The 25393-nt window shown below is 53.6% G+C and overlaps 1 protein-coding gene across 1 annotated transcript; it reads left to right on the top strand.

The window, feature by feature from the left end:
* Positions 1–829: 829 nt before the first annotated feature.
* Positions 830–23722, top strand: MDFI (MyoD family inhibitor). The gene is made up of 4 exons (XM_074528338.1): positions 830–1086; positions 14599–14904; positions 20481–20699; positions 21292–23722. Exons 1-4 carry the CDS (start codon positions 1017–1019, stop codon positions 21546–21548), a joined length of 852 nt encoding a protein of 283 aa, XP_074384439.1. The 5' UTR covers positions 830–1016; the 3' UTR covers positions 21549–23722.
* Positions 23723–25393: the final 1671 nt, after the last annotated feature.

Here is a 25393-nt window from a genome sequence, read left to right as displayed (position 1 = left end):
TTTCCAGCTGGGGAAACTGAGGCAGGGAGGGGTGGGGGAAGCAGAGGAGTTCCCTGGGCACGCCAAGGAGTCAGGGAATAAAGGTCTCGCTTGGGTTTCGTGCCTGGGGGAAAGTGGACGGGCTGAGCACACACCTGGGGGGCTCCAAATACCCACCCAAGGGGGTCCAGACATCCACCCAAGGGGCTCTAACACTCATCTGGGGGGCTCCAACACCCAACCAAGGGGTCGAAACACCCAACCAAAGGGGTCGAAACACCCACCAAAGGGGTCCCAACACCAACCCAGGGGTCTCCAACGCCCACCCAAGGGATCCCAATACTCACCCAAGGGGTTCCAACACCCACCCAGGAGGGCTCCAACACCTATCTGGGGGTCAAAACACCCACCCAAGGGGTTCTAAATGTCCACCCAGGGCTTTGATACCCACCTGGGGGTCCTAACACCCACTTGTGGGGGGCTCCAACACCCACCCAAGGGGTCCAACACCCACCCAAGGGGCTCCACCGCCCATCTGAGGGGTCCAAACACCCATCTGAGGGCTCCACCACCCACCCAAGGGTCCAAACCCGGCTCAGCCCCGCTCTCCCCCCGCCCTCAGTTTCCCTCAGCCCCAGCCGAGGGCTCAGCCCAGCTGTGCAATCCCAAACCCGAGGACGGCCCTGGAGCCTCCTCCGCCTCTCCCCGCTCCCGGCTCCGCTCCAGCCTCCGGCAGCAGCTCCCGGAGCGCGGCTTGGCCGCGGGTCCGCGCTCCCAACCTCATTTTTTTTTTTAAATTTAATTCGATTTTTTTTCTGTCTTTTTTTATTTTTTTTTTTTAATTTTATTTTTGGAAGGGGCTGGCGCGGACAAAGCCCCGGAGCGGAGCCCAGCCCAGCGGCGGGGCCGGGGGATGCGGGGCGGGCGCGGGGGCGGGCGCGGAGCCCCGCGGGGCCCCAGGTGAGCGGGACCGAGCACCGGGAGCGCACCGGGACGGGCCGGGCCCCGCTCCGAGCCCCGCCGACCCTCCCGCAGCCATGTCCCGGCCCGGCAGCCCCCGGCCCGAGCGCCCGGAGCGGGCCCGAACCGAACCGGGGCCGCCGCCAGGTACGGGGGACAAAGGGGGGATATGGGGGGACAAAGAGGGGACACAAAGAGGGGGGAGTGGCTGGAGGGGAGTGAGCGCTGTGTGCTCACCGCGAAGGTTTTGGGATCCCGGAGAAGGTTTTGGGATCGCTTGCAAAGTTTTGGGATTCCAGAGAATGTTTTGGGATCCCAGGGAAGGTTTTGGGATCGCTTGCAAAGTTTGGGGATTCCAGAGAATGTTTTGGGATCCCAGGGAAGGTTTTGGGATCGCTTGCAAAGTTTGGGGATCCCGTGCAAAGCTGTGGGATCCCAGGGAAAGTTTTGGGATCCGGGGAAAGGTTTTGGGACCACGGAGAAGGTTTTGGGAACGCGGGAAGGTTTTTGGAGTCCCAGGGAAAAGTTTTGGGGTCCCATGCGAGGTTTTGGGATCGCGAGGAAGGCTGTGGGATCCTGGAGAAGGTTTTGAGATCTCAGGGAAGGTTTTGGGATCACAGGAAAAGGCTGTGGGATCCCAGGGAAGTTTTTGAAATCACAGGGAAGATTTTGGGATCTCATACAAGGTTTGGGGATCACGGGGAAGGTTGTGGGATCCCAGGGAAGGCTGTGTGTACCTGGGGAAATTTTTGGGATCACAGGGAAGGTTTTGGGATCGCTTGCAAGGTTCTGGGATCCTTTGCAAAGTTTTTGGGATCGCTTGCAAGGCTCTGGGATTGCAGGGAAGGTTTTGGGATTGCATGCAAGGTTTTGGATCCCATGCAAAGTTTTGGGATACCAGGGAAGGCTGTGGGATCCCGGGAAAGATTTTGGAATCATGGAGAAGGTTTTGGGACCCAGGGGAACGTTTTGGGATCCAGGGGAAGGTTTTGGGATCACAGGGAAGGTTTTGGGATCCTGTGCAAAGTTTTGGGATCCCGTGCAAGGCTGTGGGGTCCCAGGGAAGGTTTTGGGATCGCATGCAAGCTTTTGGCATCCCTTGCAAAGTTTTGGGATCCCAAGGAAGGTTTGGGATCGCGGGCAGGGTGTGTGCAGGGGCTCCCGGGGTGCGTTTATGGGGGATTGGCTGCAGTTTGGGGCTGTGGGGATGCTCTGCTGGCCACGGGGAGCGTGCACGATTGTGAACATCTGAGTGTGTGTTTGTGCAGCACTGTGAACATCTGAGCGTGTGCTGGTGCCCCCGGCAGTGTTTGGGTGTGAGTTTGGGTGTGTTTGTGTGTGATTGTGAACATCTGAGTGTGTGTTTGTGCACAATTGTGAATATTTGAGTGTGTGTTTGTGCCCTTGGCAGTGTTTGGGTGTGAGTTTGGGTGTGTTTGTGTGTGAGTGTTAACATCTGGGTGTGTGTTGGTGCCCCGGCAGTATTTGTGTGTGATTGTGAACATCTGAGTGTGTGTTTATGCACGATTGTGAACATTTGAGTGTGTGTGTGTTTGTGTGTGATTGTGAACATGTGAGGCTGTGCTGGTGCCCTGGTCGTGTTTGGGTGTGAGTTTGGGTGTGATTGTGTGTGATTGTGAACATGTGTGTGTGTGTTTGTGTGTGACTGTGAACATGTGAGTGTGTGTTTGTGCCCTGGCCATGTTTGGATGTGTTTGTGTGTGATTGTGCCCCTGGCCGTGTTTGGGTGTGTGTTTGTGTGTGATTGTGAACATGTGAGTGTGTGTTTGTGCCCCTGGCCGTGTTTGGATGTGTTTGTGTGTGATTGTGAACATGTGAGGCTGTGCTGGTGCCCTGGTCGTGTTTGGGTGTGCGTTTGGGTGTGATTGTGAACATGTGTATGTGTGTTTGTGTGTGATTGTGAACATGTGAGTGTGTGTTTGTGCCCTGGCCGTGTTTGGGTGTGTGTTTGTGTGTGATTATGAACATGTGTGTGTGTGTTTGTGCCCCTGGCTGTGTTTGTGTGTGATTGTGAACATGTGAGGCTGTGCTGGTGCCCTGGCCGTGTTTGGGTGTGTGTTTGTGTGTGACTGTGAACATCTGAGTGTGTGTTTGTGCCCCTGGCCATGTTTGGGTGTGTGTTTGTGTGTGTTTGTGTGTGACTGTGAACATGTGAGTGTGTGTTTGTGCCCCTGGCCGTGCTCTGGTGTGTGTTGTGTGTGTTTTTGCAGGATTGTGAACATGTGAGCGTGCAGTTGTGCCCCGGCCGTGTTTCCCGTGCTGTGTTTGTGTGTGAGCTCAGCAGCTGCCGGGCCCCGCCGGGATTTCAATCCCAAACTCTGCCTCAGTTTCTGTCCCGGTGCCAGGCCCGGGGAGGGGGATGTGAGTGAAACCCCCGAGGGATGGGGGCTGCTCTGGGTGGGTTACAGCCATCAGAAACGGGTGCACATTTGGGGGAATCCTCACAGCTGAGCCCCCCAGAGCCCCTCTGGCCCTGCCAGGCTTCACATGCATGAAAAACTGCATTAAAACTGTACTAAAAACTGCATTAAAACTGCACTAAAAACTGCATTAAAAACCCCAGGGAGGGACTAAAACCCCCTCGAGCATGAGGCTGCAGCAGCACACCGTGCTCTGTCAGGTCAGACACAAAAAGGGCCGAATCCAGCCTGGGAACAGCTCCCAAAATCCCCAAAATTTGGTGAGCAGAGCGGGATCAGCACAGCTGGACCAGCCCCTGCTGGCTCTGGAGAATTCACCCTCCTGCTCTGTTCCCCCTGCAGCTGGACGAGCTCTGCTCCAAACTCATTCCCAATGGAGCAGCTACATTCCCTGGGGCTGATTTCCCTGCATTTCCTTCCTTTTCCAGGTGGGAAATGATGAGCTGGGAACGCAAAGAGATTTTTGCAAGGGGTTTGTCCCCAGCCCCAGCTCTGCTGAGCTCCTGTACCAGCAGCTGGGTTCAAAATACGGCTTCAAAATCTGTGAAATGCTTTGGGGGAGATGATTTTGGAGCTTTTCTGCCTTTCCTGTGGTCACACCAGAGCTGTGGGTGGGTAGAGAGTGGTTCAGCTCCCAGGGGTGCTGGTGGCATCAGCAGGAGCAATGGGAGCTCACTGGGGACATCAGAGAGTGCCCAGTTTGGTGTTCCCAAATTTAAGGGACACCCATGAGTGCCCAATTCGGTTTTCCCATCTTGGAGGGGTGTCCATGAGTGCCCAGTTTGTTGTTCCCAAATTTAAGGGACATCCATCAGTGGCCAGTTCAGTTTTCCCATATTTCAGGGGCATTGCTGAGTGCCCAATTTGTTGTTCCAAAATTTAAGGGACATCCATCAGTGCCCAGTTTGGTTTTCCCATCTTGGAGGGGCATCTGTGAGTGCCCAGTTTGGTCTTCCCAAATTTCTGGGGCATCCATGAGTGCCCAATTCAGTGTTCCCATCTTGGAGGGGCATCTGTCAGTGCCCAGTTTGGTCTTCCAAATTTTAAGAGGCATCTGTGAGTGCCCAGTTTGTTGTTCCCAAATTTAGGGGACATCCATCAGTGCCCAGTTCAGTTTTCCAATATTTCAGGGGCATCCCTGAGTGCCCAATTTGGTGTTCCCAAATTTCAGGGACATCCATCAGTGCCCAGTTCCATTTTCTCACGTTGAAGTGGCCTCACCTCCATCCCAAACCATCCCAAACCCCCTCCTCCTCTTCCTCACCTGCCCCAGAGCTGAGTGTGAACTGAGCAGAGCCGGCCCAAGCTTCCCTTCATCCCATCCTGTTCTTCCTCCAGAGCCTTCATCCCACCGTGCTCCTCCTCCAGAGCCTTCATCCCACCCCACTCCTCCTCCAGAGCCTTCATCCCACCGTGTTCCTCCTCCAGAGCCTTCATCCCACCCTGTTCTTCCTCCAGAGCCTTCATCCCACCCCGCTCCTCCTCCAGAGCCTTCATCCCACCCTGCTCCTCCTCCAGAGCCTTCATCCCACCCCGCTCCTCCTCCAGAGCCTTCATCCCACCCCGTTCCTCCTCCAGAGCCTTCATCCCACCGTGCTCCTCCTCCAGAGCCTTCATCCCACCCTGTTCCTCCTCCAGAGCCTTCATCCCAACCCGCTCTTCCTCCAGAGCCTTCATCCCACCCCGTTCCTCCTCCAGAGCCTTCATCCCACCCCGCTCCTCCTCCAGAGCCTTCATCCCACCCCGCTCCTCCTCCAGAGCCCTCATCCCACCCTGCTCCTCCTCCAGAGCCTTCATCCCACCCCGTTCCTCCTCCAGAGCCTTCATCCCACCCTGTTCTTCCTCCAGAGCCTTCATCCCACCCTGTTCCTCCTCCAGAGCCTTCATCCCACCCTGCTCCTCCTCAGACCCAGCTCTGTGCTCCCCATCCCAAATCCTGACTCTCCCTCCTCCCTCCCTGTGTGGTTTTGGGGACCAGCGTGTCCCGGGCTGTCTGTCTGTCTGTCTGTCTGTCTGTCTGTCTGTCTGTCTGTCTGTCCGTCCCTGTGACACTCAGGAGCACAGCCCTGCCGCCCTGGGCCGGAGCCAGCAGCTCTGTCACGCAGCTCAGAGCCTGGGAATTCTCCCCTGCATTCCCTTTCCCAAGTTTTACGAACCAGCCATGGAGGTTTTATCCCGAAATTTCATTCCCTGGCATCTCCAGAGATGGGCTGGGTGCCACCACAGCTCCTCCCACCCAGCAGGGACGGGGGCACGGCCTGAAATAGCCACAGGTAGTTTGGGAGAGAAGAGTCTGTCTGTCTGTCTGTCCTGGTGATTATTTTTTTTAGAGGAATTAGCAGAAAACAGGAGAACAAACAAAGAGTTTTTTGCCTGGTGAGATGATTCTTCCTTCAGGGAGGAGGAGTGGGGACAGTGGGAAGCAAGAGAGGATCTTTCCTCTTCTTCCTCCTCCTCTTCTTCCTCTTCCTCCTCCTCCTCCTTCTCCTTCTCCTTCTCCTCCTTCTCCTTCTTTTCCATCTCCTTCTCCGTCTCCTTCTCCTTCTTCCTCCTCCTCTTCCTCCTTCTCCTCTTTCTCCTTTTTTCTCCTTCTCCTCCATCTCCATCTCCATCTCCATCTCCATCTCCATCTCCATCTCCATCTCCATCTCCATCTCCTTCTCCTTCTCCTTCTCCTTCTCCTCCTCATTCTCCATGTGAAGATGAAGACAAATCCACCTCCAGAAGCAAAACCTGGGTTTGAAATGAGCCAAATTTGCTCATTCCCACCTCCCTTTTCCCTTCCCGGAGGGGACATTTGCCACCCTCGTGTCCCCATCCATGTCCCCAATCCCTGCCTGTGTCCCAGCTGTCCCAGCTCAGGCTTTGGCACGCACACATTTCCTTTCATTTCCTTATTTTTTTCTGTCTGTTCCCCAAGGATTTTGCCCTGAGGTGTAGGAGGAGACTTGCCCAGCCCCAAACATGAAAAATTCGGCCCCAAACATGAAAAATTGAGCCCCAAATGTGAAATATTCGGCACCGAACATGAAAAATTCAACCCCAAATGTGAAATATTCAGCCCCAAACACGAAAAATTCAGCCCCAAACACGAAATATTTGGCCCCAAACATGAAAAATTCAACGCCAAATGTGAAATATTCGGCCCCAAACACGAAATATTCAACCCCAAACATGAAAAATTCAACCCCAAACATGAAATATTCAACCCCAAACATGAAATATTCGGCCCCAAACGTGAAATATTCGGCCCCAAACGTGAAATATTCGGCCCCAAACGTGAAATATTCGGCCCCAAACATGAAATATTCGGCCCCAAACACGAAATATTTGGCCCCAAACATGAAAAATTCAACGCCAAATGTGAAATATTCGGCCCCAAACCTGAAATATTCAGCCCCAAACACAAAATAAATATTCAGCCCCAAACATGAAAAATTCAGCCCCAAAACAGCCCTGGGCTGCCCCAAGCAGGGAATTCTCAGCAGAAACCGAGGCCACCTCACTCAGGAACCAAGAAAAAACCCTTCCAAAATCAAAATAAATGGGCTTTTTTCCTTGTCTCAGCACTGATTTAAATGCAGGATTGCAGAGTTGCACACAGTGTGCAAAGAGCCCCTCCCGAAAAAAGCCCTGAAAGGAACAAAAATGTATTTTTTTTACCCCACAGAAAGAAGTTTTTGCAACATTTCTGGTTTTTCTTTCCAAGTTTTTTTTTTCTTGTCAGCTCCCGAAAACGCTCTGCTGGTGTTTGTTCTTTGAGCAATGCGAAACTTACCAAGAAAAAGAAATGAAACATGAGGAGAAAAAAAAAAAAAAAAAAGAAGAAAAAGCAGATTTCTGGCTTATTTCGAAGTTTCTGGGTTTGAGCAAAACAAAGCTGGGCCTTGGGGCTGTGCTGCCCCTGCTGCTGCTCCAAATCCTGATTGAATTTCCTTGGAAAGCTCCAGCCTGGGAGCTGCAGAAACCCAAACCCTCCTCGGGGTGTTTGCTGCACTTCTGGTGATTTTTCCCAGATTTTTCCATGCCTGGAGTTTCCCTGCTTTGGGATGGGCACCAGGAAAGCCCCAAAATCCCTTCCCGTGCCCCAAAAATTGGGGAATTTTTTGGGATCTGTGCATAGAAGAAACCCCAGCCTGCAGAGAATTCTGTGCTCCATCTCCACAGGTTTTTTTTGGGGGGGGGGGAAAATCCCATTTTCCTGCCTCAGTTTCCCCATAATTAAAGCAGTTTTTAAAGGAAAAATCCCTGGAGCTCAGGGAAGGTGTGCTGGGCCCTGGTTTCAATCTGTGCTGGGACGAAATGCAGATTATTGAGCAGCTCCCCTTCATCCCCTCCTCAATTAACTTTTATTTTTTAAAGGACTTAAATTGGGCAAGAAACAATTTTTTTTTTTTTCCCCTGGCAGGACCTGTGCTGGTTTAACCCCCAAGGTTACCCAATTTCCAGCCTGGCTTGGGCATTAATTATTCCCTCCATCATTTCTCCCTGCTCTGTAATTCCCAGAATCTCCCTGGATCTGATAAGGCCTCACCTCAGCTGCTTTCCAGGCTCCAGGGAATATTGCTTTTCCTTAGGGACACCCACGATTTCCTCCCTTGATTTCCCAGATTTTCCATTTTTTGGGGTGGGCGTTATCCTGCCCCGGGTGCTCCTCAAACTCAAATTCAATCCCAGTCGTTGTTTTCCCATTGTTTTCCCCCATTCCCTGTGTGTTTGGGGTGGTTTTTGTTGGTTTTGGGATGGTTTATGTTGGTTTTGGGATGGTTTCTGTTGGTTTTGGGATGGTTTGTGTTGGTTTGGGGTGAGGATTGGTGCTGGGAGATGAGGAAAGGAACCTGCTCCTTCCCAGCTTTGGGAAGTTTTGTTCTCCCTGTTTTCCACTCCAGGCTTAAAAATTCCTCCTTCCCTTGCAGCTCCACACTGGAATGGTGCCTTAATACCTGTAAAATGTAAATATATTTACATTAAATTGATTTTTGTGCAAAAGGAATAATTCCTCCCAAATTGCTGCAGTGTGGGAAGAGGCAAAGCTGGAGCTGTGCTTTGGGGTCCAAACTCAAATTCAATCCCAGTCTGGGTCTTTTTCCTGTGGTTTTCCCGTTGTTTTCCCCCATTCTCTGTCCCCACAGTGTGTTTGGGATGGTTTATGCTGGTTTTGGGATGGTTTACGCTGGTTTTGGGATGGTTTATGTTGGTTTGGGATGGTTTGTGTTGGTTTTGGGGTGAGGATTGGTGCTGGGAGATGAGGAAAGGAACCTGCTCCTTCCCAGCTTTGGGAAGTTTTGTTCTCCCTGTTTTCCACTCCAGGCTTAAAAATTCCTCCTTCCCTTGCAGCTCCACACTGGAATGGTGCCTTAATACCTATAACATGTAAATTTATTTACATTAAATTGATTTTTGTGCATAAGGAATCATTCCTCCCAAACTGCTGCCCAAGATCCAGCCCAGCTTTGCTTCCCACCTGGAAACCCTTTGGCCTCACCTGGGCAAAGCTGTGGATAAACAGCAACAATGAGGAATGCAGTCCAAAAAACCAAGTGGTTTCTGTGAGAAGTGACTTCCTAAATGCACAAAAAGCAAAACAAAGCACACACACACAAAAAAAAAAAATACCCACAAAAACCCCAAATAGCTCAGCGAGGCTGGGAGTTGTTGTTATTTGTTATTTATAGGATTTGGGTGGGAAGGGAGGGAGGGATTTTGGGGCCAGACAGGCCAGGACCAGCCAGGTCCATCCATTCCATCCCTGCTGGAGTTTGGCCTGGGTGACAAAACCCCAATTCCACGTTGGTGTCCCCACAAACCCCATCCCTGCAAGGTCCTCGTGGCTCCAACCAGCTCCTGCCAAACCAAATTAATGAGAGGAACGTTCCTACAAGGGGTTTCAGGAAGGACAAAACATCAATTCCCTGCAAGAAGCACCTCTGACACTGCAGGAATTTGGGAGGAATTATTCCTTATGCAGCAAAAATCAATTTAATGTAAATATATTTACATTTTACAGGTATTAGGGCACCATTCCAGTGTGGAGCTGCAAGGAAAGGAGGAATTTTTAAGCCTGGAGTGGAAAACAGGGAGAACAAAACTTCCCAAAGCTGGGAAGGAGCAGGTTCCTTTCCTCATCTCCCAGCACCAATCGTCATTCCCAAAACCAACAGAAACCATCCCAAACCAATATAAACCATCCCAAACCAACATAAACCATCCCAAAACCAGCGTAAACCATCCCAAACATGCAGTGGGGACAGAGAATGGGGGAAAACAATGGGAAAACAACAGGGAAAAGACCCAGACTGGGATTGAATTTGAGTTTGGACCCCAAAGCACAGCTCCAGCTTTGCCTCTTCCCACACTGCAGCAATTTGGGAGGAATTATTCCTTTTGCACAAAAATCAATTTAATGTAAATATATTTACATTTTGTTGGTATTAAGGCACCATTCCAGTGTGGAGCTGCAAGGGAAGGAGGAATTTTCAAGAGACAGCAAAACTTCCCAGGACACAAAGCTGGGAAGGAGCAGGTTCCTTTCCACATCCTCAGCATGAATCCCCATCCCAAACCAACAGAAACCATCCCAAACCAACAGAAACCATCCCAAACCAACATAAACCATCCCAAACACACTGTGGGGACAGAGAATGGGGGAAAAGAATGGGAAAACAACAGGAAAAACTCCCAGACTGTGATTGAATTTGAGTTTGCACCCCAAAGCACAGCTCCAGCTTTGCCTCTGGGGGTATGGGCAGCGCAGGAAGGGAGAAGGGAACCCACAGATTTTGCTGTGCTGTGGCTCCTGCCTTTTGTTTGTCCAGCTCTTTGGGATTGCTGAGCTCAGCCCATCAGGAATTCCCACTGGGAGCACAAAGATCTTTTCCACAGAAGCTCCTGCATCCCCCAGAGGGATGTTGGAACTTGGGAATTTGCAGGAATTTCGCATTTCCAGCCATGAACTTCCAGTTATTTGCACCTCTCCTCTCTCCTGTGCTGTTTTCCCACCCTCCTGATGGATTCTGGGGCTCCCTGATGTCTCAGGACTCCCATGACCGATGGATTTGGACTTTGGGATCGGGGAGAATAATCGGAAAATCAGCTCCATGTGCATGTCCTGGGCTTGGCAGTGGAAATCAGCCCCACATTTATCACTTTGCTGATCTCTGGTACCTTGGGGCAGTGCTGTGATTTATTGAAGTTATTGTTTTTGGAATGCCTCGTTACCTCTGCTCCCAAAATCCAGAGCTCTGGGCTGCTCTCCCACATCTCCCTTGTGCTGCTCGTCCCAGGCTCTGAGCAGGATTTGCCCTGCCCAGGAAGGGTTTGAGGTGCAGGAATTTTGGGGAGAAGTGAGAGATGTCCCATCCCAAGGGCTGGCTGGCCTCAGGGCTTGGCCCAGGCTCACAGTTGGGTTTAAATCTGATGGATTCGGGTCAAAGCTGGTCCTGTTCTGGGGGCAGCAGGGAGGAGGGGTCCGGGGGGATCAGCAGGGCAGGGATTGGGGAGTTTAGAGGAGAGGGAGCTGTGGGATGAGCTGTGCCAGTGATGGGAGGCTCTGCTCAGCTCCTCCTGTGCCTGCAGAGCTGCTGCCCCTGCTTGGGGGCATTGGGGAGCTGCTGCTGCAGCATTTCCCAGGGAATTGCCTCTGAATTTCCCAGGGCATTGCTCCTGCATTTTCCAGGGCATTGTCGGTGCATTTCCGAGGGAATTGCCTCTGCCTTTCCCAGAGCATTGTCTGTGCATTTCCCAGGGCATTGATCCTGCATTTCCCAGGGAATTGCCTCTGAATTTCCCAGAGCATTGTCTGTGCATTTCCCAGGGCATTGCCTGTGCATTTCCGAGGGAATTGCCTCTGCATTTCCCAGGGCATTGCTCCTGCATTTCCCAGGGCATTGTCTGTGCATTTTCCAGGGCATTTCCCAGTGCATTGCCTCTGAATTCCCCAGGGCATTGCTCCTGCATTTCCCTGGGCATTCCCTGTGCCCTTCCCTGGGCATTCTCTGCATTTCCCAGGATATCCTCTCTGCGTTCCCTGTTCCCTCTGCATTTCCCAGGGCATTGCTCCTGCATTTCCCAGAGCATTACCTGTGCATTTCCCAGGGCATTGTCTGTGCATTTCCCAGGGCATTCCCTCTGCATTTCCCTGGGCATTCTCTGCATTTCCCTGGGCATTGCCTCTGAATTTCCCAGAGCATTCCCAGGGCATTTCGCTGGGCATTCTCTGCACTTCCCAGGACATTCCTTGTGCCCCTCCCAGAGCATTTCCCCTGCACTTTCCAGGGCATTCTCTCTGCATTTCCCTTGGCATTGCCTCTGCATTTCCCAGAACATTCCCAGGGCATTTCCCAAGGCATTCCCTGTGCCCTTCCCAGAGCATTCCCTCTGCATTTCCCTGAATATTCCCTCTCCTTTTCCCTGGGCATTCCCTGAATATTCCCTCTTTATTTTCCTGAACATTCCCCCTGCGCTTCCCATTCCCTCTGCCTTTCCCTGATCATTCCCTCTCCTTTTCCCTGAACATTCCCCCTGCATTCCCCCATGGATCCCAATGGACAGGGAGCTGTGGGCTCTGTGCTGACCCCACACATTCCCACCTTCTCCCAGCCCTCCCTGGGTCCTTCCCCACCCCATTCCAGGGGCAGCTGGGGCTCAGCCCCATCCCCACACCCAGGCCGTGGGATGTGAGGCTGTGTGAAGGATCAGCTCACCCAAACTCCATTCCTGGCTATTTCTGTCCCTCTCCTGGCCAGCTTGTTCCCGGGGGAGTTAATTTAATTGCCACCTTCCTGCCTGCCTGCCTGTGGTTGTGTGTGAGCGCTTGTGCAGGGTAATTACAAGCGTGGAGTGGGCACAGCAGGGACGAGCCTGGGCTCCATCCCAGCTGGAGCACAGCCTGGGTATCGCTGTGCATCCACCCAGCCTGGCCCTGTCCCCAGGAACGGGCAAAGAGGTGTGACAGTGCCCACAGGGGTCTCAGGCTGAAGGAAGAGACGAGGATTTGACTCTATGTTTCAGAAGGCTTGGTTTATTATTATATATATTACATTAAAACTATACTAAAAGAATAGAAGAAAGGATTTCATCAGAAGGATGAAGAATAGAATAGCAAAGAATGATAACAAAGGTTTGTGGCTCGGACAGAGAGTCTGAGCCATTAATTGATTGGCCATTAATTAGAAACAACCACGTGAGACCAATCACAGATGCACCTGTTGCATCCCACAGCAGCAGATAACCATTGTGTGCATTTTGTTCCTGAGGCCTCTCAGCTTCTCAGGAGGAAAAATCCTAAGGAAAGGGTTTTCCATAAAAGATGTCTGCGACACAGAGGGGCCAGGGGATGCTCTGGAGGCAGCACAGAGGGGCAGGGACAGGGATCTGCTCAGCTCTCCCTGTGCCTGCCCCTTCTCCTGCTGCTGCTCCTGATTTTCCAGCCCTTTTTCCCTCAGGAAAGGGGATCTGGGGGTGATGGGGCTGTTTCCGGAGGGGTTTTAAGCGCTGAACACACTCAGCACATCCCACAGCAGGAACCAGAGCTCGGGGAGCTCTGTGGGAGCTTCAGCTCTGCCTCCACTCAGAGCTCCTCATCTCTGGCATCCTTGGCATGGGACACCTCTTACTTTTCCCCAAATCTCCTGCACCCCCAGCCCCTTCCTGACCAGGGAAATCATCCTCGTGGTCCATTTCCCACAGTCGTGATCCACTGATCCATTTCCCACATGATCCATTTCCCACCCTCATCCATCAGGTGGAATCCTGCTCCTGCTGATGCCGGGGTGCAGCTGGAAACCCCCAACTTCCCTCGTTTTCTCCTTTTAATAACATTGATATTTAATTATCTGTAATTGCCCTCTTTCCCCCTCAGCCCTGGTGTGTGGGACTCTGGTTTTAGGGAGGATAATGAACCGTCCCAGGCCTTTTTCCCCCTCCCCTGCCCTCCCTGGCTGCTTGCAGGGCTCCTGTTCCAGCCAGGGCAATTATGGCTCTGTGCTCTCCCTCCTTCTGCCCAGCCTATAATTTAGTTTTATATAAAGTGTGTTCCAGCCCCTGTTGTGCAAGACTTTGCTATTCTGAGGGATGGGCAGAGGGCTGGGTGGGCAGGGGGGGGGCTGGGGCAGTGTGGCACAGCCCTGGGCACCCCTGGCACCCCAAATTCCCCATGGGAATTCAGCAGCACTAAAAGTGGTCCTGCCCCCTCCTGCCTTTCTGCCCGGGGGTGTTTGGCACAGGGATTTCTCCCGTTAGGGGATAACTCAGCTCCTTGCAGGGTTTTGCTGCCCCACGGAGGGCTCCTGCAGGGGTTGGTGCTGCCCCAGAGTGCAGAGGATGAGGGAGGTGGCAGCCAGCCCCGGCAGGGCAGACAGTGGCTCTTTCATGGGAAGGGGGATGAAAAACCCAGCGCTGGCTGCCGAGTGTAACCGGATCCCTTGGCTTTCTGGAGAAGGAATGTGAGAGCTTGGGAGGCGTTGTGGGATGGCGCTGCAGCGGGGGGAGCAGCTGGGGGGTGGTGCAGCCCTGGTGCCCGTCCCGGGCTGCCCAAACCCTGGGTGGCATCCCTCAGGTGGCATCCTGGCATCCCTTGGGTGCATCCCTTGGTGGCATCCCTTGGGTTCATCTCTTGGCTGCATCCCTGGGGTTCATCCCTCGGTGACATCCCTTGGATTCATCCCTAGGGTTCATCCCTTGGGTTCATCCCTTGGATTCATCCCTGGGTTCATCCCTTGGGCTCATCTCTTGGGTTCGTCCTTTGGATTCATCCTTGGGTGGCATCCCTGGGTTCACTCCTTGTTGACATCCCTCGGATTCATCCCTCGGATTCATCCCTTGGGTTCATCCCTTGGGTTCATCCCTTGGTGACATCCCTCAGATTCATCCCTGGGTTCATCCTTTGGGTTCATCCCTGGGTTCATCCCTTGGGTAGCATCCCTGAGTTCACCCCTTGGTGACATGCCTGGGGTTCCTCCCTTGGTGACATCCCTTGGTGACACCCCTTGGGTTCATCCCTTGGGTTCATCCCTTCGTCTCATCCCTTGGTGACATCCTTGCGTGCTGTGTGACACAGGGGAGCCCAAACCTCCTGCCCCAATGCGTGGGCAGTGTTTGGGAGTTTGTCTGATCCAGGGGCTCGGCTCTAACCCCATTTTCAGCTCTAACCCCATTTTCAGCTCTAACCCCGTTTTCAGCTCTAACCCCGTTTTCAGCTCTAACCCCGTTTCTCTTGCAGAGGTGCCTGAGCCCTCCCTCCCTGCCCTGAGGGGTCCCCGGTCCCCTGCTCGCCCTGCAGTGCCAAAAAAGGAGAAAGCTCTGGAAGGTGACAAACCCCCAAAAGCCCTGGAAGGTGACAAACCACCAAAGGAGAAAGCTCTGGAAGGTGACAAACCCCCAAAAGCCCTGGAAGGTGACAAACCACCAAAGGAGAAAGCCCTGGAAGGTGACAAACCCCCGAAAGCCCTGGAAGGTGACAAACCCCCGGCAGTGCTGACAAAAAGCCCCCGGGCCGAGCTCTGCGGCGCTCCCGAAGCTGTGACATGTGAGTGTTGCCCTCGGGACTCATCACAAAGCAGGGCAGAGGTGGGAACCCGGCTCCTCCTCGCTTTGATCCTCTCCACATCAAAGCCTGAACCGAGCCTGAGTCACCTGGAGAGGTGCAAGGGAAGGGAGGCACCCGGGGTGGCTCCCGGAGCAGCTGGAGCTGCTTGGGAAGGGTTGGGGTTCTCTGGGGTGCTGTGGTGGGAAGGGGGATGAGCCTGCCTGGGAAAGGAGCATCCCCCAAAACCCCAAGTGGGTGGAAGCTCCCCAGTCCCTTTTCAAGGGGCAGGAATTGGATGGAAGCTCCATTTCCAAGGGGTGGAAAGTGGATGGAAGCTCCCCAGTTCCTTTTCAAAGGGTGTGAACTGGATGGAAGCTCCCTAGTCCCTGTCCAAGGGGTGTAGAGTGGACTGAAGCTTCCCTTCCAAGGGGTGTAAAGGGATGGAAGCTCCCCAGTCCCTTTGCAAGGGGCAGAAAGTGGATGGAAGCTTCCCAGGTCCCTTCCAAGAGGTGTAAACTGGATGGAGGGGGATGAGGGAGGCTGGGAAGGGGGCTGCCCCTCCAGGGAGCAGGCAGGGAAGGGGAGAGGATGGGAAATGCAGGCACTGCAGGAGGAGAGCAGAGCTCAGTGAGGGAAGCAGAGCTCAGTGAGGGGAGCAGAGCTCAGGAAAGGAGAGCAGAGCTCAGTGAGGGGAGCAGAGCTCAGTGAGGGGAGCAGAGCTCAGTGAGGGGAGCAGAGCTCAATGAGGAGAGCAGAGCTCACAGGGAGAGCAGAGCTCAGTGAGGAGAGCAGAGCTCAGGAAAGGAGAGCAGAGCTCACAGGGAGAGCAGAGCTCACAGGGAGAGCAGAGCTCAGTGAGGGGAGCAGAGCTCAGTGAGGAGAGCAGAGCTCAGTGAGGAGAGCAGAGCTCAGTGAGGGGAGCAGAGCTCAATGAGGAGAGCAGAGCTCACAGGTAGAGCAGAGCTCACAGGGAGAGCAGAGCTCAGTGAGGAGAGCAGAGCTCAGTGAGGGGAGCAGAGCTCACAAGGAGAGCAGAGCTCAGTGAGGAGAGAGCAGAGCTCAGTGAGGGGAGCAGAGCTCAGTGAGGGGAGCAGAGCTCAGTGAGGAGAGCAGAGCTCAGTGAGGAGAGCAGAGCTCAGTGAGGAGAGAGCAGAGCTCACAGGGAGAGCAGAGCTCACAAGGAGAGCAGAGCTCAGTGAGGAGAGCAGAGCTCACAAGGAGAGCAGAGCTCAGTGAGGGGAACAGAGCTCAGTGAGGGGAGCAGAGCTCAGTGAGGGGAGCAGAGCTCAGTGAGGAGAGCAGAGCTCAGGAAAGGAGAGCAGAGCTCACAGGGAGAGCAGAGCTCAGTGAGGGGAGCAGAGCTCAAAGGGAGAGCAGAGCTCAGTGAGGAGAGCAGAGCTCAATGAGGAGAGCAGAGCTCACAGGGAGAGCAGAGCTCAGTGAGGAGAGCAGAGCTCACAGGGAGAGCAGAGCTCACAGGGAGAGCAGAGCTCAGTGAGGAGAGAGCAGAGCTCAGTGAGGGGAGCAGAGCTCAGTGAGGGGAGCAGAGCTCACAAGGAGAGCAGAGCTCAGTGAGGCGAGAGCAGAGCTCACAAGGAGAGCAGAGCTCAGTGAGGCGAGAGCAGAGCTCACAAGGAGAGCAGAGCTCAGTGAGGAGCGCAGAGCTCAGTGAGGGGAGCAGAGCTCACAGGGAGAGCAGAGCTCAGTGAGGAGAGCAGAGCTCACAAGGAGAGCAGAGCTCAGTGAGGCGAGAGCAGAGCTCACAAGGAGAGCAGAGCTCAGTGAGGAGCGCAGAGCTCAGTGAGGGGAGCAGAGCTCACAGGGAGAGCAGAGCTCAACGAGGAGAGCAGAGCTCAGTGAGGGGAGCAGAGCTCACAGGGAGAGCAGAGCTCACAAGGAGAGCCCAGCAGAGCTCCCGGTTCCCGCGGCCGAGCCCTCGCGCAGCATCTGCGAGCTGGGCCGGCTGCCCACAGACATTCTGCACGCCTGAGTCACAGCTCAGCCCTGCACGGCCCCCTCCCCAGCCCAGCCCCCCAGGGCTGGGGGGGATTGGGGCACCCTCCTCCTGGTGAGCAGTGTCACCTCTGCTCTCCCCACTGCTCGCTGTGCTGCTCCTGGGGGGTCACCATTGGTTTTTGGGGTTATTCCCATTTTGGCAAGCCCTGGGGATCACATTTAGGCTGTCCCATGGGATGGGAGCATTCCTGTGCCAGCCTGGCTCGTGCAAGCTCAGGAGGAACCAGGCAGAAAAGGCTGGAGGGTGCAGGGTGATGTCCTTGCCCACCAATGCCAGGATTGGCCCCTTTGAGGCTCAGCTCTGTGCTCAAATCCAGTTTTGCAGCATTTTGGGACACTGGGATTGCAGACTTGGCATGCTGTGTGTTGAGCTTCAGGCAGGAACAGCAGACCCAGGTGGCCACAACATTCCAAGGCCTGGCAGTGGCTCAGGGACCCTGGTGATGCTGCCCTGGGACAGCCTGGGGGCATCCAGAGCATCACCTCCATGGGAAACCCAAAGTTTTGGGGTTCAGGTTACAGGTTACAGACATCCAGCAGGTTTTTGGTTATTGAAGAGCTGCAGACAGGCAGTTTCCCCCCAAAATCCTCTTTTCCAGGCCTGGTGCTCCCACTCCTGCATGACTGGGGAGCTGAAGGTGCCTCTTTTAGCAGAGCTTTGGCCTTGTTTCTTAAAGGCTGTCCTAAAAAAAAATGGGAGCTATTTTCCCTAACCTTGAGGGGGGATTCCTGGCTGCCTTTGACTGCCCCTGGCCGGAGCCAGAGCGTGATTTTGATTTACAAACAGTTTAATCTGAGGAATGCAGCGAAATGGGGAGCGCCAAGTGCATGCTGCTGCAGTCCCAGAGAACCCAGCTGCTGTCCCAGCCTGCTGAGCTGCTGCTGCTGCTGCTGCTGCTGCTGCTGCTGGGTCCCTGCAGGCTCAGCCCCTTCCTGGCACAGCCCTGGGCACCTCGGTGCCACACACGAGGCAGGAGAGGGCGCAGGGTGAGGGCACATAATGAGTGAACACTCCATGAGTGTCACAGACATCTTTTACGGAAAATCCTTTCCTTGGGATTTTTCCTCCTGAGAAGCTGAGAGGCCTCAGGAACAAAATGTAAACAATGGTTATCTGCTGCTGTGGAATGCAACAGCAATCTGTGATTGGCCTCATGTGGTTGTTTCTAATTAAGACACAGAGCCCGAGCCACAAACCTTTGTGATCATTCTTTTCTATTCTTAGCCAGCCTTCTGATGAAACATTTTCTTCTATTCTTTTAGTATAGTTTTAATGTAATATATATCATAAAATAATAAATCAAGCCTTCTGAAACAGGGAGTCAGATCCTTGTCTCTTCCCTCAGCATAAGACCCCTGTGAACACGGCCACACATGAGGTTTTTAGGAAGGGGAGACAATCCCAGTTTTATCCAAGACCTGTTTTGTGTCTCCCCACTCTTTGCTCTCTCTCAGCCCACTCTTCCTGCTCACCATTGGTTATTTGAAATTCCTTTCCCAGTGGATGTCAAACACCAAGCTCCACTTTCACCTCCCTGTGCAGCCCAAGCCCAGCTCAGCCTGGTCAGACCAAGCACTGGGACCATCCCCTTGCGTCTTTCACCTTCCATCTGTTTTATTTTCACCTTCCACCCACTTTATTTTCACCTTCCATCTGTTTTATTTTGGTGGCTGCAGGACAGGGGCCGCCTGTGCCCTGCACAGAAAGCAGCTCCTGTTCCCTGGTGCCAGGAGGTGCCTTTGCCCTCGAGCCTCAGCCCTGAATCATCCCTTGTTTACTGCCCTGGGAGAGGAAAAGCAAAGTTTGGCCGGAGCACCACCAGACAGGGTTTTATTTTATTTATTTTTATTTTTATTTATTTTTTATTTATTTTTATTTTTATTCTTATTTTTATTTTTATTTTTATTTTTATTTTAAATTTATTTTTATATTTATATTTTTATTTTTATTTTATTATTTTATTTTATTGTTTCATTTCATTATTTTATTTTTATTCTTATTTTTTAAATTATTTTATTTTATTATTTTATTTCATTTTATATTTTATATTTTATATTTTATATTTTATATTTTATATTTTATATTTTATATTTTACATTTTATATTTTATATTTTATATTTTATATTTTATATTTTATATTTTAGTTTAGTTTGTTTGTTTATTTTATTTTATTTTATTTGTGGCCTTGCTGAGGCGGATGATGGCTGCTGGAACCTTGTGCTGGTTCCCAGTGCTCCCCCAGGTGAGGATGAGGAGGCAGCGTGGGCAGAGCGAGGGCTGAGCCGCCCCTGTGGCTCTGGCAGGACGCTGGGCTGCAGCAGGAGAGGCTGGAGGGAGGCACAGCCACAGAACTGAGTTCTTTTCCTCCTCCTGCAGAGGAGTTCAGCCAGAGGTTGCAGAGACCTCAAGGAAGCGGCCGGTTCCTGCAGGGCTGGGGAGAGGAGCAGGCTGGCTCTGCTGTGGTTCCTCAGCTCCTGTGGCTCTGGGGACACTCAGGAGCTCTTGGTGGCTTCATCCCTCCTGGCCCTGCAGGGACATCTCCTCCTTCAGGTCCTCTGAAGAGTTTCAGCCCATCTTTCATGACAAATCTGCATTTCTTGGTGGTTTTCCATCCCTTCCTCTCTCAGCAGCCTTTGTCTCCTTCCTTCCAGCTGCCTTTTCCACATCTCCCTCACAGAATCACAGAATAATGAGGCTGGAAGAGACCTCTCAGATCATCGAGTCCAACCTCTGCCCTAACACCTCACCTATAGCACCAAGTGCCATGTCCAGTCTTTTTTTAAGCACATCCTGAGATGGTGATTCCACCACCTCCCTGGAAGAGTATTCCAATATTTTATTATTCTTTGGGTAAAAAACTTTTTCCTAATATCCAACCTATACCTATCCTGACATAGCTTGAGACCATCTGTGGTGGTGTTTGCAGGGATCCCAGGATGAGGGAAGAGATGAGAATCTTGACTCCATGTTTCAGATTTATTATTTTATGATATATATTATATTAAAATTTTATTTATTTTTATTTTATTTATTATTTTATGATATATATTATATTAAAAGAATTGATTGTTTTGTTATATATATTATATTAAAGAATTTATTGTTTTATTATATATATTATATTAAAAAATTATATAGTAAAGCTATACTAAAAGAATAGAAGAAAGGATTCCATCAGAAGGCTTGCAAGGAATAAAAAGGAAGGAATTATAATAAAATATTGTGATCGACCAGAGTCTGAGACAACTGGGCTGTGATTGGCCATTAATTAAAAACAACCACATGAGATTAATCAAAGATGCACCTGTTGCATCCCACAGCAGCAGATAATCATTGTTTACATTTTGTTCCTGAGGTTTCTCAGCTTCTCAGGAGAAAAAATCCTAAGGAAAATATTTTTCATAAAATGTGTCTGTGCCACCCATCCCCTTGGACCATCCACCCTCCAGCTCACCCCATGTCCATCTGGGGACCAGATTCCCGTTTCCCCGGGGTCTGGGCACACATTTCTCCCTGTGGAGAGGGCAGGGGCGGTAACATTCTGCTTTTCCCTTCCAGGCCAGCCCCAGGTGGGGCCACCCCTGCAGTCCCCTGGTCCCTGCACGCAGCTGCTGCCCAACGGGGACGCGGGGAACGGGATCTGCCGGGCTGTGCCCAGCACACACAAACCACCCCGAAAGCTGCAGCCACACCACTCCATCAACAGCCAGGGCAGCAAGAAGAGCAAGGGCAGCTCCAAGTCACCCTCCTCCCACATCCCCATTGAGGCGCAGGAAGGTACTGCTGAACCCTGAGGGCTCTTTCCAGATGTTCTCCTTGGGTTCCTCATCCCTTGGGATCTCTTGGGTGGCATTGTCCAAGCCCTGGGCTCATCATCCTTTGGGATCTCTTGGTGGCACCTTCCAACTCCTTGGACCCTCATCCCTTGAGATCTCTGGGTGGAATCCTCCAAGCCCCTCATCCCTTGGGATCTCTTGGTGGCACCCTCCAAGCCCTGGACTCATCATTTCTATGGATCTCTTGGGTGGCATCTTCCAAGTCCTCAGGCCCCTCATCCCTTGGGATCTCTTGGTGGCCTCCTCCGAGCCCTTGGGTCCCTCATCCCTATCGATCTCTTGGTGGCCTCCTCCGAGCCCTTGGATCCCTCATCCCTTGGGATCTCTTGGTGGCATCCTCTGAGCTCAGCAGGACCCCTGGATCCTCCTGGCCATCTCCTGTCCTCCAAAATTGGTCTCTCTTGAGGGCTGGATGTTGAGGGAGACTCTCTCCCGACCCCTTTTCCGCTCCCTTCCATGAATTCCTGAGGGAGCATTTCCACCCTCGGGTGCTCCCCCAGCCCGGCCTTGTCTCACCCTGCGTTCCTCCCCAGATTGCTGCGTGCACTGCATCCTCTCCTGCCTGTTCTGCGAGTTCCTGACCCTGTGCAACATCGTGCTGGACTGTGCCACGTGCGGCTCCTGCACCTCGGAGGACTCCTGCATCTGCTGCTGCTGCTGCAACTCGGGCGAGTGCGCGGACTGCGACCTGCCCTGCGACATGGACTGCGGCATCATCGACGCCTGCTGCGAGTCTGCCGACTGCCTGGAGATCTGCATGGAGTGCTGCGGGCTCTGCTTCTCCTCCTGAGGGCCCCTCTGGGCAGGGGGAGCTGCACCAGGACCCCCCAGATCTCCCATGGTGGGTCAGGCTCCGGCTGGGCCCTCAGGAGGCCTTGCTGAGGAAGAGGAGGAAGAGGAGGAGGAAGAGGAGGAGGAGAGTGAATCCCCCGCTGGAATCCTCGTCCTTGGAGCGTGTCCTGCCTGGGGAAGGATGGGAACTCTGGTGGTGTCCTGGCCTGCGCTACCTCTGCCAGCACTGGGGGGCTGTGGGAGCCTCCTGCCACCTGAGCCGAGAGCAGGAGTGACTGTCACACAGAGCCAGCCCAGCACTGGGGACAGCCATCCTGCAAAGCCATCCCAGGGCCCGGCCTTGGGGAGAGACTGTCCTGCAGAGCCACCCCAGCATTGGGGACTGCCTGCACACAGAGACACCCTGCAGAGCCACCCTGGGGCCCAGCACTGGGGACAGCCCATCCCGCAGAGCCAGCCCCGCATTGGGGACAGCCATTCACAGAGCCAGCCCAGCACTGGGGACAGCCGTCCTGCTGAGCCACCCCAGGTTCTGGCCTTGGGGACAGCCAGTCCCAGAGAGCCACCCTGGGGCCTGGCCTTGGGGACAGCCTGTCCTGCAGAGCCACCCCAGCACTGAGGACAGCCCGTCCCACAGAGCCAACCCAGCATTGTGGACAATCCATCCTGCAGAGCCACCCTGAGGACAGCCCGTCCTGCAGAACCACCCCAGCCTTGGGGACAGCCCATCCCAGTCATCCCAGGGCCCAGCCTTGGGGACACACAGTCCCGCAGAGCCACCCCGAGGCCCAGCCTTGGGGACAGCCTGTCCTGCAGAGCCACCCTAGGGCCCGGCCTTGGGGACACCCATCCTGCAGAGCCTGACACTGGGGACAGCCCATCCCACTGCCACCACCCCAGGACAGTGCTTCAAGGGGGTTACAGGGGGTGGCACAGAGCAGGGACACCACCAAGGCTGGGTGACCCCTGGGGACTGGGACCAGCCCACTGTGGGGTCCCAAACTGGGGGACACATCCTGTCAGCCCCCTGCCCTCTATGCCCAGCCTGGCTGCCAAGTGCAATACCCACAGCCTGAGCCCCTCCTGGAAGAAACTTTTCCTGTCATTGAGCTCTGTGTGTCCCCCTTGTGTCCCCAATGTGTCCCAGGCATGGTGGCTCAATTGGTGCCAAATGACCCCAGCATTGCTGTCCCCATGCCACCATCCCAGGGACAGGTGGTGGGGAGAGACGGGAAGGGAAGTGTTACGGTATTTTATAGATTTTTTTTTGGTTCCTTTTTACTGTAAATAAAGGTCTTTCTTCATTTCTGACTGGCAGCTGGCCCAGCATGTGCTCTGCAGGGCACTCCCTGGAGACAGAGGCTCCGTGTCCCCTGTCCCTGCAGCCCATCCTGCTCCCAGCCAGGTTTGGGGACATGGGACAGGTCAGTGAAAGCCCCCAGGGTGCTCCTGTTGGCTGGGAAGGAAAATGCAAGAGGACTTTGTGTCCTTGGCTCCAGGGAACAGCAGGTTGAGGTCCTGGAGTGTCCTGGCCCCCCCTGGGACAAACTCTGGCTCTTGTCCCACCATCCCTGGGATGTCACCTGCTTCACCAGCCCCAGAGCACGAATTACCCAAAGGAGAAAATAAATTGTGCAAATTCCTATGGAAGGGCTGGGGCTGGTGAGTTCGCTGCTCTTGGAATTGGGGTGGTTTTGGCCACTCCTGCCCTGGCTGGGACCCCCACCCATGTGAGGGACCACAACCCCACTCTGGGGTCTCGCTGCCCTTGGAAAAGCTCAACTGGCCCAGCTCAGCTGCTGCCTGGGCTGAGGCTGAACGAGGAGGGAAAATCACTCAAAAACCGGGGCCAAATGGGTCAGTTGGTCACAGTGACAAGGGCACAAACCCTGGCTCTTGTCCCACCATCCCTGGGATGTCACCTGCTTCACCAGCCCCAGAGCACGAGTTACTCAAAGGAGAAAATAAATTATGCAAATTCCTATGGAAGGGCTGGGGCTGGTGAGTTTGCTGCCCTTGGAATTGGGGTGGTTTTGGCCACCCCCACCCATGCCAGGCCATGCCACCAGGACCAGGGATGACAACCCCACTCTGGGGTCTTGCTGCCCTTGGAAAGGCTCAGCTGGCCCAGCTCAGCTGCTGCCTGGGCTGAGGCTGAACGAGGAGGGAAAATCACTCAAAAACCGGGGCCAAATGGGTCAGTTGGTCACAGTGACAGTGGCTGCCTGGGGATCTGGGCTCGCTGCCCTCCAGCACTGTAGCTCAGCCGGGAATCCTATTTTTAGTGGTGAGCAAGAGCCCAGCGTGGTGCAAGTGCACGGAGGAGGCACAGAGGATGGTGCGGGCAGCCTTCCTCCACCCCACATCCCGCAGGGAGCGCTGGGGGTGCTGGGTTTGGGGTGAAGCCGTGAGGGGTGGGATGCACATCCCTGCCCAGCCTGGCACAAACGGGATCAGGGCCCCATGTGGCACTGGCAGGGTCGCTCAGAGCTGTTCCACGGGCTCTGCTCCAAACCCTTTGCATCCTTGGCACGGAGGTTCTGGCCTTCCCCAGCCTGGCCTCGTGTCTGCTGCTGATTAGGGAGCGTGGAGCTGCCAGGGCTGCTCCCACCAGCCGCAGCCACTTAATGGGGAACAGATTCCCCCAGTGCAGGAGGGTTCTGAGGGCTGGGTGGATGGGGTGGGGGTCACACACACACCCTGAGCCCCTCTTCTGCTCCTCCTCAGCCCATCAGTGCTGCTCCCAAAGGAGCAGGTCCCCATCCAGAGCAGGGATGGGATCCTGGTGTGTTTTCCTCCATGGGTGAGATGTTTGTGCTTCCACGACGGCTGCCTCAGAGAAAATGCAAATAAAAGAGCAATAATCAGCACAGGGCTGCCCAGATCTCTGCCCTCTGCAAACCCCCCTCAGAGAGTTGTTCCCACCTTGCTCCTCAGGGCTGGAGGTTGGAAGGGGCAAAGACAAATTTATTTCAGCCCCCACCCCAAACCTGAGGTGCATTCCCTGCCCTGGGCAATGCTGGCTGCTCTGCTCACACCCCAGGAGCTCCTGGAATTCCCTGGGGTGGTTCTGGGATGTGGGAATGATGGATCAGAGCAGGGATTGGTGACCCAGAGCAGGGAATGATGAACCAGAGCAAACTTGAAAACTTTAAACCCTGATTTCAACCCTTCCCCTGGACGCAAGTTGGCACGGGCCGTGCAGGTTGCAAAACGCTGGGCAGGGCAAGAGTTAAACCCTCCTGCCTGGGAATTAATTAACAACAGATGTGCTTGGTTTTAACTAATTATTCTCCTGCCAGCACTTGGTTTTTATGGTTTTCTCAGAGTTGGAGCACCGTGCCCACAGTGTGTTGATCCTGCTGGGCTTTCCTGGGCACCCTGGGTTTCCCTGCCCACCTTCCCCAACCTGGCTGCCCCTGAGTTTGATGTTTTAAGTGAAACAATTCAATGAAATTGGCTAAAATGCATTAAAATTCATGATTTTTAAGTCACCTAAATCAGTATTTTGGTTCAGGGTGCCCCCAGTGCTCCCTGGGGTGGGCAGTGCCCGATGCCAGCTGGGCACAGGGGTTTCCTTTTCCTACCATCCTTGCTGGGGATTGATCATTCCTGGGACATTGGAGGGAATGGGAATGGGAATCTTAATGATGGGAGCTCGTTGTTTAATTGCTGATGGATTCCAGGGGCTGCTCAGCCCCTGGAAAAGGGACAAGGGGAGGTTTGGAAATCCTGCAGGAGCCCCTGAGATCCAAACCTGCCCTGAGCTCCCCAGACCCCTCCTGGTTTTTTCCCTGGATGAGCCCCACGTTTGGCTGCTGCCTCGGTGGGGAGGGCTGTCAG

Source organism: Zonotrichia albicollis, chromosome 28 (assembly GCF_047830755.1).
Source record: "Zonotrichia albicollis isolate bZonAlb1 chromosome 28, bZonAlb1.hap1, whole genome shotgun sequence".
Lineage (NCBI taxonomy): Eukaryota > Metazoa > Chordata > Aves > Passeriformes > Passerellidae > Zonotrichia > Zonotrichia albicollis.
This window is presented reverse-complemented; position numbering and strand designations above follow the sequence as displayed.

Excerpts from the sequence above, each read along its gene's own strand:
- MDFI (XM_074528338.1), top strand. The coding sequence starts at position 1,017 with ATGTCCCGGCCCGGCAGCCCCCGGCCCGAGCGCCCGGAGCGGGCCCGA. Across the intron at positions 1,087-14,598 it reads CGAACCGGGGCCGCCGCCAG|AGGTGCCTGAGCCCTCCCTC; the intron begins GTACGGGGGACA and ends TTTCTCTTGCAG. Across the intron at positions 20,700-21,291 it reads CCCCATTGAGGCGCAGGAAG|ATTGCTGCGTGCACTGCATC; the intron begins GTACTGCTGAAC and ends GTTCCTCCCCAG.